Source organism: Pezoporus flaviventris, unplaced genomic scaffold, assembly GCF_033815535.1.
Source record: "Pezoporus flaviventris isolate CSIRO_AGI_PZ_B2104156 unplaced genomic scaffold, CSIRO_AGI_Pfla_v1 ptg000013l, whole genome shotgun sequence".
NCBI classification, from domain to species: Eukaryota; Metazoa; Chordata; class Aves; order Psittaciformes; family Psittacidae; genus Pezoporus; species Pezoporus flaviventris.
In genome coordinates this window covers 8348388-8363956 of record NW_026892561.1, presented here as the reverse complement: position 1 = coordinate 8363956, position 15569 = coordinate 8348388, and the positions used below count along the sequence as shown (strand labels likewise).

General features: G+C 52.1%; 1 protein-coding gene across 14 annotated transcripts in view; it reads left to right on the top strand.

Moving 5' to 3' along the window:
* Positions 1 to 15569, top strand: part of PTPRF (protein tyrosine phosphatase receptor type F) — a 397714-nt gene that overhangs the window by 372363 nt on the left and 9782 nt on the right. For all 14 annotated transcript variants that reach the window (XM_061451477.1, XM_061451480.1, XM_061451476.1 and 11 more), the window contains 4 exons: positions 5577 to 5700; positions 7704 to 7879; positions 13949 to 14068; positions 15123 to 15277. In XM_061451477.1, the coding sequence (XP_061307461.1) occupies positions 5577 to 5700; positions 7704 to 7879; positions 13949 to 14068; positions 15123 to 15277 (575 nt within the window). The remainder of the gene's footprint in view (positions 1 to 5576; positions 5701 to 7703; positions 7880 to 13948; positions 14069 to 15122; positions 15278 to 15569) is intronic.

Genomic DNA, 15569 nt, shown 5'->3' with positions numbered 1-15569 from the left:
CCAGTGGGATCCCAGGAGGCAAGGAACCACATCGTGGCAAATTCTGTGCAATTGCAGTCAGTGATGATGCAGTCCCAGCGCTCAGACTGTGTGAGCCCCAGACCTACGCAGAGCTGGGTGGTCACCCAGCACTTTGGAGGCCCTGACCCTGTTTCCCCACAGCGTGATAGTGCTTCCGGACTGGGCATAGCACAGCTGAGCAGGGAGAGACAGAGAACAAAGGCATCGCAGGTGAACCCCCAAGGCCCGTTTGCTGTTTAATTGTCCTTCGGAATAGTTGTATTTTAAGTGTTTCTGCAGAGCAGCCTGGCAGCCTAACATCTCCATAGGGTGCAGGGTTGTTTATAGAAGGCTCACGTTCCAGGAGCCTGTGGCACCCGAGGCAGAGAGCTAATATTTATCAGCACTTTCAACCACTGAGGCCAGCTGGCCCAAGGCCATCAATCTGGTGCTTGCCTTGGTTGTGCAAGGGATAGCAGGGTAGCCTAGACACAGGTGACACAAAACAAGACCTGTCAGCACCTCCCTCGTGCCTGGGAAGGGAGCAGGGAGGATGCCAGAGATTTCTTGAAGCCATCTCGCCTCTATTCTCGCAGGTCAAGGAACAAATAATACTGCTCACACCAGTTTGCCAGCCTGTGTGACCCAGTGGCACCTGTAACAAAGCCAGCACAGAGCGAGCTGTGCGCTGGCTGCAGCAAGAGCAGGCAGGGAGCAATCCCAGCTGGACCTGCTGGTACGTCTGGTGCGGCAGGAGAGGTTGAAGTGCAGGTGCTGGGAGCTGAGCCGGCTGCAGGCGCAGTGAACTGGTGCTTGGCTGCTGTGGCATGGGACACAGCGCAGCCCCGTCACACTCCCCTGGGCATGCAGCAGAGCTGAGGGGACCAGAGTACAGGGGTCTGGCAGCAGCTCCTGGCCCGGCCGCACCAGGAGAGTATTTCATTTTTAGTGTACAGCGAGAGCTACAGTGAATTTACGGTGCGGGATTAATGGAATTAAGTAAGTAGAAGGGAGGCTGAGCCCTTAATTATTTATCTGTGGGCTGTGGTGGGCGCTGCAGCTGTGTTGGAGCTCCTCCTGTGGGCCACCTTCCCATGCTGCAGCCTGTAGACGTGGGGCGGGATCCTGCCCTGGAATAAGGGCTTCCCTCGCCAATACAAACAAGTGTACACACACACATCACATCTGGCACTTTCACTGTGGGATCCAGCAAGCCGAGCGCTGCTGTCCACTTTGTTGCTATTAACAGACACAGGACAGACTGACGCCAGCCAGGGCTGGTTCCTGCTCCCTTGTGGCTGCTGGTATTTCTGACCTAGATCCTGCTTCATTCCACTTTCCCAGGGGAAATTTTTTTCCTTAAGTCAAACTACAGCTTAAGGCCACTGCCCCTCATGCCCAGTCCCTTTGGCATGTCCCTCCAGTGGGCAGCCCCTGGGAGCAGAACAGGCTGGATGTGATGAAATCAGAGAGCATGCTGCTGGTCAGCACGTTAGTCCTTGGTAATCTTTAGGTTGTGCATGAGATTTGTCTGTGATCCTGCTTCCCAGTGCAGTGGAGGGCTGCAGCCACTTCCCCCCAGGTTTGTATGGAAGCACTGCCGGCCTGCCCAAACCCCATGTTCACTTGCATTTCCCTTAAAGCCACTGAGGACATTGCATCTCCCATGCCTGCAGCCCTGGCAGGACAGCTTAGGCAGTGGGAGAGGTGCCTGGGTCCCTGGAGCCGGTGAGCCCAGGAGGTGCTGGACCCAGGGGCCAGATAGCACCCAGGGAGCGCAGGCTGTGGGTTTAATGGACTACTCAGGAAGCTGCCTGGCAGGCTCACAGCACTCACGTTCCGGTAATAAGAATAATAAGGTTGAAGCGCTGCCAGCAATTGATTCAGGAGCGCATTATGTCCTCATTTGAGACGCAGCGCAGATTGACAGTGGTCAATGCTTGCGCTAATGTGGTTGATTTCACAGGAGGCCGGGAAGCACTTGCAGCCCGAGCACCTTTCCCTCCCCATGCCCTTGTACAGCTGACTGAGATGCTGAGCAGTACAGGGCCAAGGCTGCCCAGTTCCTTGGCTGCTGCAGCCAAGGGCCAGCCAAGCTGTCCCAGAACCCTGTATGCCTGGGCTGCCTCTGTCTGCCCGCACCACAAGCAGCTGCAGGGACTCTGCTTGCAGGGGGACTCTGGAGCTGCAAACCCAAGGTGGACTGTATCTGAGAGACAAACTGACACCCAGGGATGTTTTCAAGGCATTTGCGAAGTGTTCTCGAGTCTGTCAAGGAAAGAGCCTCTTTCCAATCCTGTTTCAATAGCCTGGCTCTGTCTTTATGTTGATGGAAATAGCAGTAAGGATCCCTACTGCTGCTTTGGAGAGGCTGCTTCTTGCACTTCCATGCTGGGAAGGAGGAGCTTTACTAATTGAGCTTTTTCTTAATTTGTACTTGCTGTCTTAACAACATCTCCCCTGTCACGTTAAAGCAAAGCAAAACTAAAAGTCATGGTGCTTTTAAGTTTTTTCCTAGCTCATTTCCTTCCAATTTCCCAGCCCTTCTGCTTTCTAGGAAAAACGAGTTGAAAGTGTTACTTTGATCAAGTTTGTGGATGAAACAGAAATTCCCAGGAGCCCCAGAAAGGAATGAGAGCAGATTCCCAGTCCCAGGCAGTTATGGAGTGAGGTGGGAAGATGAGGCAGTGCTGCTGTAGTCAGGGGCTGCAGAGCATGGTGCAGAGATGGGGTGAGCTTTGCCAGGCACCACTCCATGTAAGGGTTTCAACTGCTCTCCAAACAGCCCATCATCCTTCCGTTTATTTACTCATTTGTTTGCCTTAAAGGGGGGAACAGGTGTACATTAATTCATCACCAGAGTTTAAATTAAGTCATTTTACTTCTAAATGAGTCACTAATTTGCAGGAGTATTTAATTACAGCCTCTTTGCACTCAGGTGCTGTATTACTTCTGACTTTCTCACCTGTTTGCCCTCTTAAGAGGCTGCCCCTGATTAGACCATTTCTGCACATCCTAGTTGCACATCAAAGCAATTAACCCTAATGGCAACACCTTGATGCTCCTCCTCGGTTTTGGGGGCTCTTGGCAGCCTTGTCTCCCCCAGGAAATAACTCTTTTCCACCGCTGTGGCAGGACACAGACTTGCTGTGCAAAGCATACTGCACCCCACAGCTTGGGCAGCCCTGCAGCCTTTTGGCAGTGATTTGCAGCATAGATTGAGCACAGACAACTGCACTGAGCTCTCCGTGCCTCTGCTGCAAAGGGAGGACTCACTCCAGCACCCACCTGTGTCTGGTGCTGAGTGTTCACAGGGTGGAAGCAGTGCTGGTGCTTTCTTGTGTTCCTCTTCGGCAGCAAGAAAATGCTCACTGATAGCCTTGGGGCTGGTCTCAGCTACACCACCAGCTAGCCAGCTCTCTGCATGGGCTGTCTGTGCAGACTAAGGCCACCTTTTCCTAAAAGAAGTGTTATTTGTGTCTTTGACAGGCATTGGTGAATTTTCCTCCTTAGTTTGTCTCCTTGTGCTTCTCCTTTAGTGTACTATGAATTAAATAGACTGGTATCAAAACCACTCCCACTCTACTCCAAACAGAAAAGTGTTTACACGTTTTGTTTCTATTTTTCATGCCTCTGATAATTTCTATTGCCCTTTTCCAGTTCAGCCTCACCATTAGGTGGGCAGTAGTCATCCCTGCCACACAGGCAGGGGAGGAGAGCATCCAAAGAGCTGATTCAGTGAGCAGCCTATCCTGAAAACAAATTATAGGTGCCTGAACAAAATTAAGAGAGCCCTGAGCTGTGATGGGATGTCTCTGTACCTGAGAAGAGGAATTTGCAGGGGCTGTGGCAGCCAGGCTAGTGGGTTTCCAGCCAGAAGCAGTGCTTGAGATTTCCATTCCCACCATCCCTGCTGCAGTGCCTCTGAGCGCTGCTGCTGCCTGCTTATTATGCTGATAATAGAAAATTACAGGTTTTCTGTAGGAAATGTCTGTTTACATCCTGTATTTCCCAAACTACCTATTAGCATCGCTGTGATGTCACATTCTCCTGCGTGTTTTCGTCAGCACTGGCCGCACTGCCTGTGGGCAGCCTGCTGCCTTGGGGAGGGCTGGCAGTGTGGGACACACGTGGGGACAGGGGTGGTCTGTGTCCTGCATGTGCCACAGAGCCCTCAGGGCTGCTTCAGCCATGCAGGCAGTGCCTGTGCTCCATACCCAAGCTGGGTACTTGCACCCACTGCACTGGCTGCTTAGGAAGTGCCAGAGTAGGGGACAGTCATGGATGTCACCCTAAACACAGACAGTGGTTGTTGAGGCTGAGCAGAGGGGACTGTGAGGGCCATCCAGGTCAGCCCATTCAGGGAGCTGCACTTCCCAGTTCACAGCTGATCCAGAGCTGACAGGCTCATGGGTGTTTTACTGCCTGAGAAGCCTCCTGAAATGGCTGTCTGCCAAGCAATGAACACAGATGTCTGCAGAGAGAATAACACGTGCTGCTCCCCTGGTCTGTTTGCTCAATAGTTTTTGCCTGTGGGCCAGCAAAGCTTCAGGGACCTGGAGCTGGAGCATGATTTTAAGCAGGCTTTGGCTGTGTTTGTGATTTCAGGAGGAGGGGGTTCATGAGGTGACTGATTTCTGCTGTAGCTGCCTGCCGTGGGCTTGCCCAGAGCTGCATGTGCAGAGCAAGTCCCTGCACGAGGCAGCTGTCTTATCTTGGTGCCTCACATGTCTCTCTCTGACAAAGAGGCCATCCCATCTCAGCTTTGGGGCTGGTCCTTTTTCACCTTGTTTTGTGCATGGACAAAGAAGGGGCTTTGTCCCTTTGGGAAGGGGCTGCCTGGCTGTGGAGGAGCCATGCAGCAGCACATGGCTTGTGGGAGAAGCACTGGGTATGCAAGGCCAGGATACAAGTGGGATCAGGATGTGCTTTTCAGGCAGTTACATAGCATGCAGGCCTTTGGCCAAGATTTATAACCACGTCTCTTCTCCAGGTTTATAGTTCCTTGTCACTCTATTAACTCAAACGAGAGATGTTTACATTGCATAAGTAGCTGGAGTGGTGGATAGTAACCTATCAATTTTCATTACTATTCCCTGGCAAAAGCTCATAGGCTGTCTTGCAGGACACTAATACCTAAAGCTCCCGGGGCACAAGACACCCAGGGCTTGCTGTATTTCAGGAAACTGCAGTTCAACAGCTAATAAAACCGCTGGGTCAAGAACTGCGCAGTCAGGTCTCTGTGGAGTCCTGGCATAACACCAAATTTCTGCTGATAGTAGATCCAGAGGAAAGGATGAGCATGCAGCAAGAGTGGAGGTGAAGGCTCATCTGCAGCAGACTGCCCTAGCAAGGGGCTCCCTTGCCTGCAGGTCACAGGAGGCAGGTCCCACTGGAGACTGGGTTTCAGTGTGATCTGGCATGACACTGCTGCTGGAGACAGCCGTGGAATCTGCATCTGGCCTGGGGAGAGGTGTGCAGGGAAAGGCAGATTTCCTGACCAAAATGCACATGTGCTGCAGCATCCCACTCTGCTGTAACCTCTCCTGACTCCATCCCTCTCTTTCTCTCTGCAGTCCATTGATCCAGGGCAGCAGTTCACCTGGGAGAACTCCAACCTGGAAGTGAATAAACCGAAAAACCGCTATGCAAACGTGATTGCCTATGACCACTCTCGTGTCATCCTGACCTCCATCGATGGTAAGAGTGGCTCCAGAGCGGGCACCCCAGCCAACAACTGAACCTGGCAGTAGCAGGGGACCATCTTTTTCCCTGTTCTTAGTCGAGCAGGAACAAACACCAGGAAATAATACTCAGCATCAGTGTGAGCCAATGTGTGTTCTGGCTGGCAAGAAGAGAGGAAGGGCTCTGCAGAGCTTCCCTTGCTTTCCCAATGTCCTTAGAGCAGCGTGCCCTGTGTGGTTGCTTCTTGCTACCGCTGCCGCCAGCAGAGATGTCTGTTTCAGCAGCCTCCCTTCTCACTGCTGGCCCCATTGTGTGACTTCATCTGCCTTCCTTGGCACAGTGTGGCACATGGTGGTATATGGCACTGTTAGCCCTGCCACCCTCTGTCCCAACATAACTGCAGGGCCAGTATCTTCCTCTTGTACTTGGTGTTTGATCCGAAGTTAGTGCCCAGCCCTGCAGAGGCTGAGGGTTGCCCCTTCCACTGGTACATCAGGCTCCTCACATCCCTTTGCTCCATGGAAAACACATCAGGCCCTGGCATTCATAGCACTGACCCCCATGGCTCCAAGAACCAGCCCTATGTCTCTGGAATCTGGGCCAGTACATGCTTTCAGAGCCTGCTTTGCAGTCATCTTGCACACACAGGAGCTGGAGCCCAAGTACTGAAGCCCAGGCTCACCCATTCCCACTGTTTTATAAATCAGCACCCAGATGAGCACACCAGAGCTGAGCCCACTCATGGAGGTTGAGAAAGATGCAGCTAATTCAGTGTACCCCTGCTTGGAGAAGAGACTGGGGCCTGGCTTTATGTACGGGTGGCCCTGCCTCACTTAGCATTCTTTTGTTGGATGGATGACTCTTTTCTAACGCTAATGCACCACTCATCCTCTTCCAGAGGAGGAGGGGGTCCAAATGGTCCCTTGCTTCAAGGCCTGTTGAGCAGCAGCAGCTCTGTGAAGGCCTGGCATGCCTGATCGTGGGCAAACCCTGTTAGACACTTGTGGGGTGAGCACATGGGGGAATCCTTGTTTTCCAGCCTGACTCAGTTCCTATGAGTAGTGTCTGTGTCTTCCTGGGAACCATTCCCAAAGCACCCTGCTGGGTCCCTGCCGACCATGCCAAGGGAGCCAGACGCTGCTTTCCAGCTGCTGCTGTTGCTCCCCCAGAGCCACCAAGCACTTTGTTTCTGCAGGTGTGAGACTGCTGAGACCTGTAGAAAATTCCCCTTGACAAAAGGGTCATGGGGACACCCCCAGCTTTATTTCCTTCCTCTAATGAAATGCAGATGCATGCTTCTTGGGAGACATAGGAGCTTCCTGCTGCTTTCCCTCCCTGCAGCCTGGGCAGCCCATGCTGAGCAGGCTTTGGAAACACAGCCCCAGGCCTCTCTGTTTTACTGAATTTATTTTACTAACTGTGTGTTTGCATTTTAAAGGCCTTTATAAGAAAGTCCTTTCCTTCATGGTGGAGGCTGAGTGGGAGCTAGAACAGCCTCTGACAACAGGCAGCAAATGAGGGGGATCTCAATCTAAGGAGGGTTTCAGTTGTGGTGGGGTACTTGTCCCTGCAGAAGGGATGGGGGGACATCCCTGCCTGACATCCCCTGCTAACAGACAAGCTAATGAAGCAGCCTCATTTTAGAAAGGTGCTGTAGGACCATAACAAATTACTGGTGAATTTAAGACAATTATTTCAGTCAATAGCTTAGGGCCAAACGAGCTTCTTAATATTCCTGCCTGTGAATTTTCCTTTGTGTGCGGGTGGCAGCTGTCTCTCTGCTTTGGTGCTGCCTTCTTGTTGCATTAATATGGGAGTTACAAAGGATTCTTCCTTGTTCAGGCACCATCCCTGTCCTTTGCAGGATCCCTGGGCAAGATTCTGGCATCACCCTGTACAGGAGACTTGTCAAGAGCCTTGTGAACATGACAGCTTCTTCTGCCTGCAGGGCCCAGCAGAGCAATAGGCACAGGGTGGTGTGCTGCCACTAGAGTTAACGCTTTGCCCTTTTTGCACAGGAGTCCCAGGCAGTGATTACATCAATGCTAATTACATCGATGGCTATCGGAAGCAGAACGCCTACATCGCCACACAGGGACCTCTGCCAGAAACCCTCAGTGACTTCTGGAGGATGGTGTGGGAACAGAGAACAGCAACTATAGTCATGATGACCAGGCTGGAGGAGAAGTCCAGGGTACAGTGTGTGCTTCCTCTCTTTTCTGGAGCTGGTGGTGCGGGCAGGAAAGAGGTATGGGAACCCAGGGAGAGACAGGTCCAGTGGTGCTGCAGGCACCCCAGCAACAAGCGCCTTGTAAGGATATCCCCACAGACTGAAAAGGTAGCAAGACCTCCTGTTACCGTGCTGCTCATTAACCCCTGTCTTACATTCATGTTTCTTCACCAAAAGGATGGTCAGGCATTGGAACCGGCTGCCCAGGGAAGTGGTGCAATTGCCATCTCTGGAAGTGTTCAGAAATTGTGTAGATGAGGCCCTCAGTTACATGGCTTAGTGGTGGCCTTCACAGTTCGGGGGGGAAGGTTGGCCTTGATGATCTGAAAGGTCTTTTCCAACCTAGCTGATTCTGTGATTTCTATGCACATGCATCCTTTCCCTGCCCACATCACTCGTGCCAAAGGGAGAAGGGAAAGCTCTGAATGGAGAGTGTTGACAGTCCCAGAAGCTGCAATGGGTAGGTGGTATCAGCAGCATCCTGCAGCTTGACAGGGCCCTGGCATCTCTGGCGATGAAGGCGAATGGCTGATGAGGTCTCGCAATAACAAGAGTAATTTATGCCTTCTCCAATGACGACATGTATAAATGATCAGCTCATGCTGCCAAGATTAGATATTCTGATGTAATAAATGCAAAGCTGCCTGCAAACTGTGGGGGCAGCATGAGGTGGAGAGGAAGGAGCAGCTGCAGATGATGCTTGTGGTGTCTCTTGACTGAGGTTCTTACTCAGCCCCTGAAGCAGGAGTTCATAACCTGTGACTGAAGTGCTTCTGTGCTCAGATGCATCCTTTGGGCAAAGCCTGCCCAAGCAGGAGCCACCTTCAGCCTCTCATGATTCAGTTTGTTCCTAAAAGTAAAATTTTAGCAGTGAGCATTTGTAGTTGCAGAATATTTTAGTGTTGCCATGCCAACAGCAGGAGAAGGGGCTGTGCACTCAAGCTGTGAAGCACTGGTTATTTTTAGCCCAATAAGCTCATTCTTGAGAAGCAGAAACTGTCAAGTTTGGGTTTAGTTAAAACTTTTGCCTGCATGCTCTCCCTCCCTTTCAAAGCTTTAGCGCTGAAATGCTCACAAGGGTGTCCTAACCCACGCTGGCTGGGAGGAAGCAGCTGGAATAACCGATCACCATGGCAAAACAGATCTGCTTTTCCTACATATACAAAAATAGGCTTTGTTCATGGGCTTCCCCAGCTCTACAAATGTCCTACAGCCTGCAGGAAAAACAGTATTCCTTGGAGATGAGCTGCCTCTAGAGAACCAACCCAGCTTTGCACTGTGCTTCCCGCTGCACTGCCCTGCCTGCTCTGTCTCATGTCCACCCTCACTAACCCCATCCCAAACAGGGAGGTCAATTAACCTGACCCTTCCTGCAGCTCAGGGCTTGGCACATGGGCTAAGCAAGATCAGAAGCTACTGGTCAGTTGCTCTCTGCAGCTGAGGGTTAAATGGAGACTTCTTTGTGCCTCCACATTTCAATGATGGAACATGTTCTGGTGTCCTCAACATAAAAAGGACATGGAACTGTTGGAACAAGTCCAGAGGAGGGCCACAAGGATGATCAGGGGACTGGAGCACCTCCTGTATGAAGACAGGCTGAGAAAGTTGGGGCTGTTCAGCCTGGAGAAGAGAAGGCTGCGCAGAGACCTCATAGCAGCCTTCCAGTATCTGAAGGGGGCCTATAGGGATGCTGGAGAGGGACTCTTCATTAGGGACTGTAGTGACAGGACAAGGGGTAACAGGTTAAAACTTAAACAGGGGAAGTTTAGGTTGGATATAAGAAGGAAATTCTTTCCTGTGAGGGTGGTGAGGCACTGGAATGGGTTGCCCAGGGAGGTTGTGAATGCTCCATCCCTGGCAGTGTTCAAGGCCAGGTTGGACGAGGCCTTGGGTTATATGGTTTAGCGTGAGGTGTCCCTGCCCACGGCAGGGGGGTTGGAACTAGATGATCTTAAGGTCCTTTTCAACCCTAACTGTTCTATGATTCTATGTATTTGAAGTACGAGGAAAAACCCTTTTAGGTTGCCAAGTAAATTCCTGCCCAGAATTCTGACGCACTTAACTTCCAGGCTGCTTAGTTATGGAAGGCACTCCAAGGTGCATGTTTCACAAAGATAACGGGTTTCCTTTGACCCCACAGGCACTTGTCTTTGCCTGAGATGCCTGTGCTGTTGAGCCATGTGTTATCTCCCCATAGCACGCTCCTTGTCCTGTCCTCCTGCAGGCAGGCAATTACCTCTTGCGGTAACAGTTCCTGTTCCGAACACAGTGTGTGTGGTCAGGCTTTTGGTCACAGGACAGGCACTGTGAATCCCTGTCATGGGCAAAGGGTGACCAGAGCCCTCACTGAAGCTGCAGGCAGCTGCATGCCCAGGCATGCTGCCCGCCCAGGCGTGCTGTCCAGGGCCTCTAGGCTGACCTGACTGGACCCAGACTTCAGCATTTGCTCCCCAGCACTGCCTGCCTGTGCCCTTCTGGCTCTTTGGTGCATCCCCAGCACTAATGGGAAATGGGCAGTTTTGTTAAGCACCATAGGACAAGCAGGTTGCCAGGAGAGGCAGTGGGGAAGCCCAGCCACTCCTGAGTCGAAACAGCCCTGCACAGCAAGGGATGTGTTTGCTGGACTCTGTAGGTGCCTCAGAGCACTCACTCACAGGAGGGCCCTGGTGGGGAGCTGGGATGTGGACTTGAGGAGATTGCTTTCTCTGGGTTTTTTTGTTGACTTCTCCAGCATCTTCCAAGGCAGCATGGCTTTTAGCCTCTTCCTGCTCTGCTTTTCTTCATGTCCCTTTGGTGGTCGCTAGAGCTCATTCAGGAGCACACCTTTTGGGGGAACAAGGAAGATCCCGTTCACTGCCTATTGCTCCCAGCTTTCAGCATGAGTCACTGTTTTACAGTTTACTCCAGAGCATTCAAACCTCATCTGGTGCAACCCCTTAGATCCCTGCGCATTGCTGCCGGCTGATGTTCACAATGCTGTGGGGCAGCACTGCTCCAGGCAGTCACACAGTGTCACAGCATTACCCACAGGTGACCTTGCTTGAAAGTCCCCTTACCCAGGGGTCCAGGCACAGGATTGTCTCTCCAGCCACAAAGCGTGGGGTGGGCAGCAGGGCCTCATGGTGAGATGCCCAGCTCAGAACAGGCTCTGCCACCTTCCTGAGTGAGCTTCCCAAGTCCCTGTCGGCAGTGCTGTCTGTAGATAAGCCAGCCGGGATCAGCAGCAGCTTTGCAGCCCTGTAGGGGTGACACTGCTTTAAAGGGCTCCTGAGCTGCAGGGGAAGAAAAATCTTTAAAGAGCATCAGCTTTTATGGTCTGCAATTTCAGCTGGCTTGATGGTCCAAATCATCCTCCCTTTTTCATGTTTTCACAAAGCGAGAGGCACATAAAGGATAGAAATGGCTGGATTGTGCAATTTAGCTGCCTTCAAAGCTTTACAATCAGTTTCAGAATCATTTGGTGGCAGTTCAGAAACACACATTGTAGATTAGCTTTCCCAAAGCTGCAAGCGTGCCATGTCCCTGATGGGGGGTGTGTTGCATGAGAGAGGTATTAAATCAGGATTTCTCTTACCATGGGCTATCCCCAAGAGCCCGGCACGGCGAGGTCTCCCAGAGCAGTAGCAGTGCAGTAGCTTGTTCTGTCCCAGCCCAGAGCACCAAGCAGCCATCCCTGGGGTGTGATCTCCCCTGATGCTTCATGTCCCCAGGCAGAGATGCAAAGAGGATGGTTCTGAAGGGCTCTGAGGAAGAAAGGCCTGGCAGCCACGTCCTGCTCTATTCCTTTTCCTGGCAGCAATGCCATCTGCAGCTTGTGAGTGGGGTTGGGAGCAGAGCACAGCTCTCGAGCTTAGGAGAGGTGCCCGGCTGCTCTCGGGCACAGGGCATCAAAGGGGAGGGACAGGAACCACTCAGCAAAGCTGCAGTAAATGACTGTTCAGGACATTACTGTGCTTCTTAAGTTAATGAGTAGCAAACACTGCCAGAAGAAAACATCTCTTATCTGCTTTTACTGCCACAGTGCATCAGCTTCAGCATAAAATTTACAGAGCTTGAAAATGGGGCATAAACATTATGGGTAAATTTGGCAGAAAATGTGACTGACTCTTATCTGGTCATGAATAAATAATTTTCAATTACCAGCCCAGGCGCTGCTATTATCCTGCACAGGGAACTCCTCTGAAGTTTGTTTTGTGCTCGAGCACACATGGCCCTGTAGCATGTGTGTGGCAGGAGGGGACAGCTCAGGGAGCTGTGCTGCTCCACTGGAACATCCTTGCAAACCACACCGAGGCCTATACAGCAAGCAGCTGGCTCCTTCAGTATGTGCAGAATGCCCTTCTGTTCTGCCCTCACCTCACCTCCTTCAGAGAGGGTCACATTATCACTGAGCCAGGCAAGGCAAACTCAGGTGGCTGGAGATGGAGATGCAGATGCAGCTGCCGCCTGCTTGTGGATAAGATCAGTTTAGCTGTGAAATAAGGTTTGTGACCTCCAAGCTGTTCACTCTGCAGCGAGTCAGTGCGAAATAACAGCCTGCTCTGTGCTAAGCGAGGAAGAGAAATCTTCTGAGATTTGTTCAGGGCCTGCCATGCTGGGAGCACACATCCAAGGCAGCACAGCAGCCTGAACAGCAGGAGACCGCAGGCAGGAGGCAGTGGAGCTGCTCTGGGTGTGCAGGTGCCTGCAGTACCCCATGAGACAGCCTTGCTCCAAGCACTTCTGCCAGGGCAGCACTTACTGAGAGCAGATCCTAAAAAAGCAGGGGCAGATGCATCTCTTTGACCTCAGGCTGCCACACTCCAGCAACCAGAGTGCAGGATGAGAGCTCTTCACTTTCACAAGCCCCACCCTGCTTAAAGTGCCTTCAATTAGAAGGCAGAACTTCATTGATTTCTAATTAAGCCTGTTGTTTCCCTTCCCACATGCTCCCCTGTAAACACACTTGGCTAATAATTAAGTTTACTATTCCTTGACAAGCACAGATGATCTTCCATTCACTCCTTTCTCCTAGGGTGGGAAACCATTTTCAGTGCAGTGCACATGGGTGGAAATGAAGTCTTTCTCCTGTCAGCCCGGCACCACAGCTCAGCGGGGCGGGGGAGCCGGGTGCCAGATGAAATAGGGATGCTCAGGGTGCCAATTATATAGGGAGCTCAGGGCTGGGAAGAACAAAACTGGAGGAGTAGTTTGCAAACACTGAGCTGTGAATAGGAGGAGGAGGGCAGGTGTGCAGGGAGGGATGCACAGGGAGATGAAAGGATCAGAGGGATGGGACCCTGGGGGAGGTTTTAGGGCTCTCTGTAAAGTGGGCTGCAGCAGGAGCTGTGACCAGTAGCTCAAAGTGCTATGGCTGCAGATTTGGGAGGGAGAGATAAAGGAGCTGCAGGGCAGGGGTTCTCTAGAGAGTAGGAGTGTTCTCATGGTGGAACAGTGCTGCTGGCAGGAGCAGGCTAAAAGGATGGTTTGGCCACAGGCTGTGTCTTCTCACAGAGGGAGAGCAAGCTGTGACTGTGTCTAAGCTAGTATCTGTGCCTTGCTGCAGAGTTTTTGAAATACCTGGGAGATGCAGATTTCCAGGGATGTGCCACCTACCAGAGGGGCAGGTTGGTGTTTCTTGTTGATGCTCAGTGCACTAAAGCTTACGGCAATGCAGAAAGGGTGGCAGGGTCAGCCCTGTGGACACAGCATCCAGGCTGGAGGCCTGGTATTGGCTGTGTCCCATCTTTCACCAGGATGGATTGCTGCTGGGGGCCTCGCTGGCAGGGGCACCCTGGAGACTACAGATGTTATGGGGAAAGGCAGTACCTGTTGTTATATTGTTGTATATTGTGCTGTACTTAGACCTCTGTCTGTCTTAGCTCAGTGCTGTGGGTCAAGGACTTTGGGCTGGGACAGCAGGGAGCTAGTGGGGATATAGGCTGCAAACCACCCCAAATGCCCAGCCAGGCCAGCGGCTCTGTGCTTCTTTCAATGCTCCAGTCACCAAACCCAGCAGCCAAGCACTGACCCTTTCTCCTCTCCTCCCTGCAGGTAAAGTGTGACCAGTACTGGCCAAGCCGGGGTACAGAAACCTATGGGATGATCCAGGTGACACTGCTGGACACAGTCGAGCTGGCAACCTACACCGTCCGCACCTTTGCACTGTACAAGGTATGGCTCTGGCTGGGCTTTTCCCGCTCCAGGTAATGCAGAGCTGCTCTCCTCTGCTATAGGGCCCACAAGCAGAGGCTGTGCCTGGCTTGGCCAAGCATGTGACTAGTCCATACATGAGCCATTTTTCACAGCTGGGCTGCAGTAGAACAACTGCAGGTTGTGCATCTGTCCACCACCAGATTTTGGCCGGGACACCTGATGCTCTCCTGTACACATTCCAACCCTGTGATGGGCCCCAGAACGAGGACTATGCTTGCCTCTGGCGAGTGTACATGCAACAGCTGTCCTCCCATTAGAGGGACAACATGGGAAGCAGTGAATTTTCAGTACTTCTGTCACTAATAATGCAAATGGAGGGGCTGTGCTGACATGTGCTCAAGGCTTTCCCTTCTGCCTGCTGTGTACCTCATTAGTGTTTGGAAATCCCAGGGGCAATGCTAGCAGCAGCGTGTCACAGCAGTGCAAATAGGCTTCAGAGCCAGCTGCCTCTGTGCATGACTGAGTCTGGGCTAGGAGCACAGCAGTGTGTGATGGAGACATGCTCACACCCCAGGAAGGCATCTCGTCCCCAGCAGTCACCCAGCCAGTCCTACTGCATTGCTGTGTTGATCACTCAGCCAAGCCAAGACAGGAGCAGGGCAGCCTCTGCAGACACCCACTGATCAGGCACCCTATGATGCAGAGGAGCAGGGAAGGAGCTGGCTGCTGTGGCCCTTCCATGCCCAGTGCCCATTTTCCCTGAACATGCAGTGAGTACACGGGTAGTGACCCCAGGCTGTGCAGAAAGGAGTCTTTCACCTTCCCTTCCGTCTGCTCTGCTGTCTCTATCAGCTGGCTTTCCACAGGGCATCTGTGTTTACAGAAGCTTTGCAAGAAGCCTACATTTTGCCTTCAGATTCTCAGTGGCAAAAGCCCAATACATGCATGATCACACACAGCATTACATGCCTGTTGTTACCCAGACAGCCGGGTACCTCATTACCCCATAAATGGGTTCCTGCCTAGGATGAGACTGTTCTCATGCAAAACAATTCCTCTTTGTCTTCAACAGAATGGCTCCAGTGAGAAGCGAGAGCTGCGGCAGTTCCAGTTCATGGCTTGGCCCGATCACGGGGTACCGGAATACCCTACCCCGATTCTAGCTTTCCTGCGACGGGTCAAGGCCTGTAACCCACCCGATGCTGGGCCCATGGTTGTCCATTGCAGGTAGGACTGGGTGTTTGCAAAGCTGCATCTGGGCTTGTGTCTTCTGGCTCCAGGAGCTTTAACTAAAAGTGAAGTCTCCTGTTCCTGCTGGGAAGGTTTAGCAGTAGCATCACCTGCACTTGGGCTGGGACAGCAACCAAGCAGTGGTAACATCTGTATTGCTGCTAGTCTGTCTGATTAAACAGCACTGCTGTGCAGAGGCCTCAAAAACCCCTATTTCCTGCAAAACTGCAAGTACCATTTAAAAATGATGTGTGCCCAGCTTAAGTAGGTGGTGCCTTTCAAAGGCACA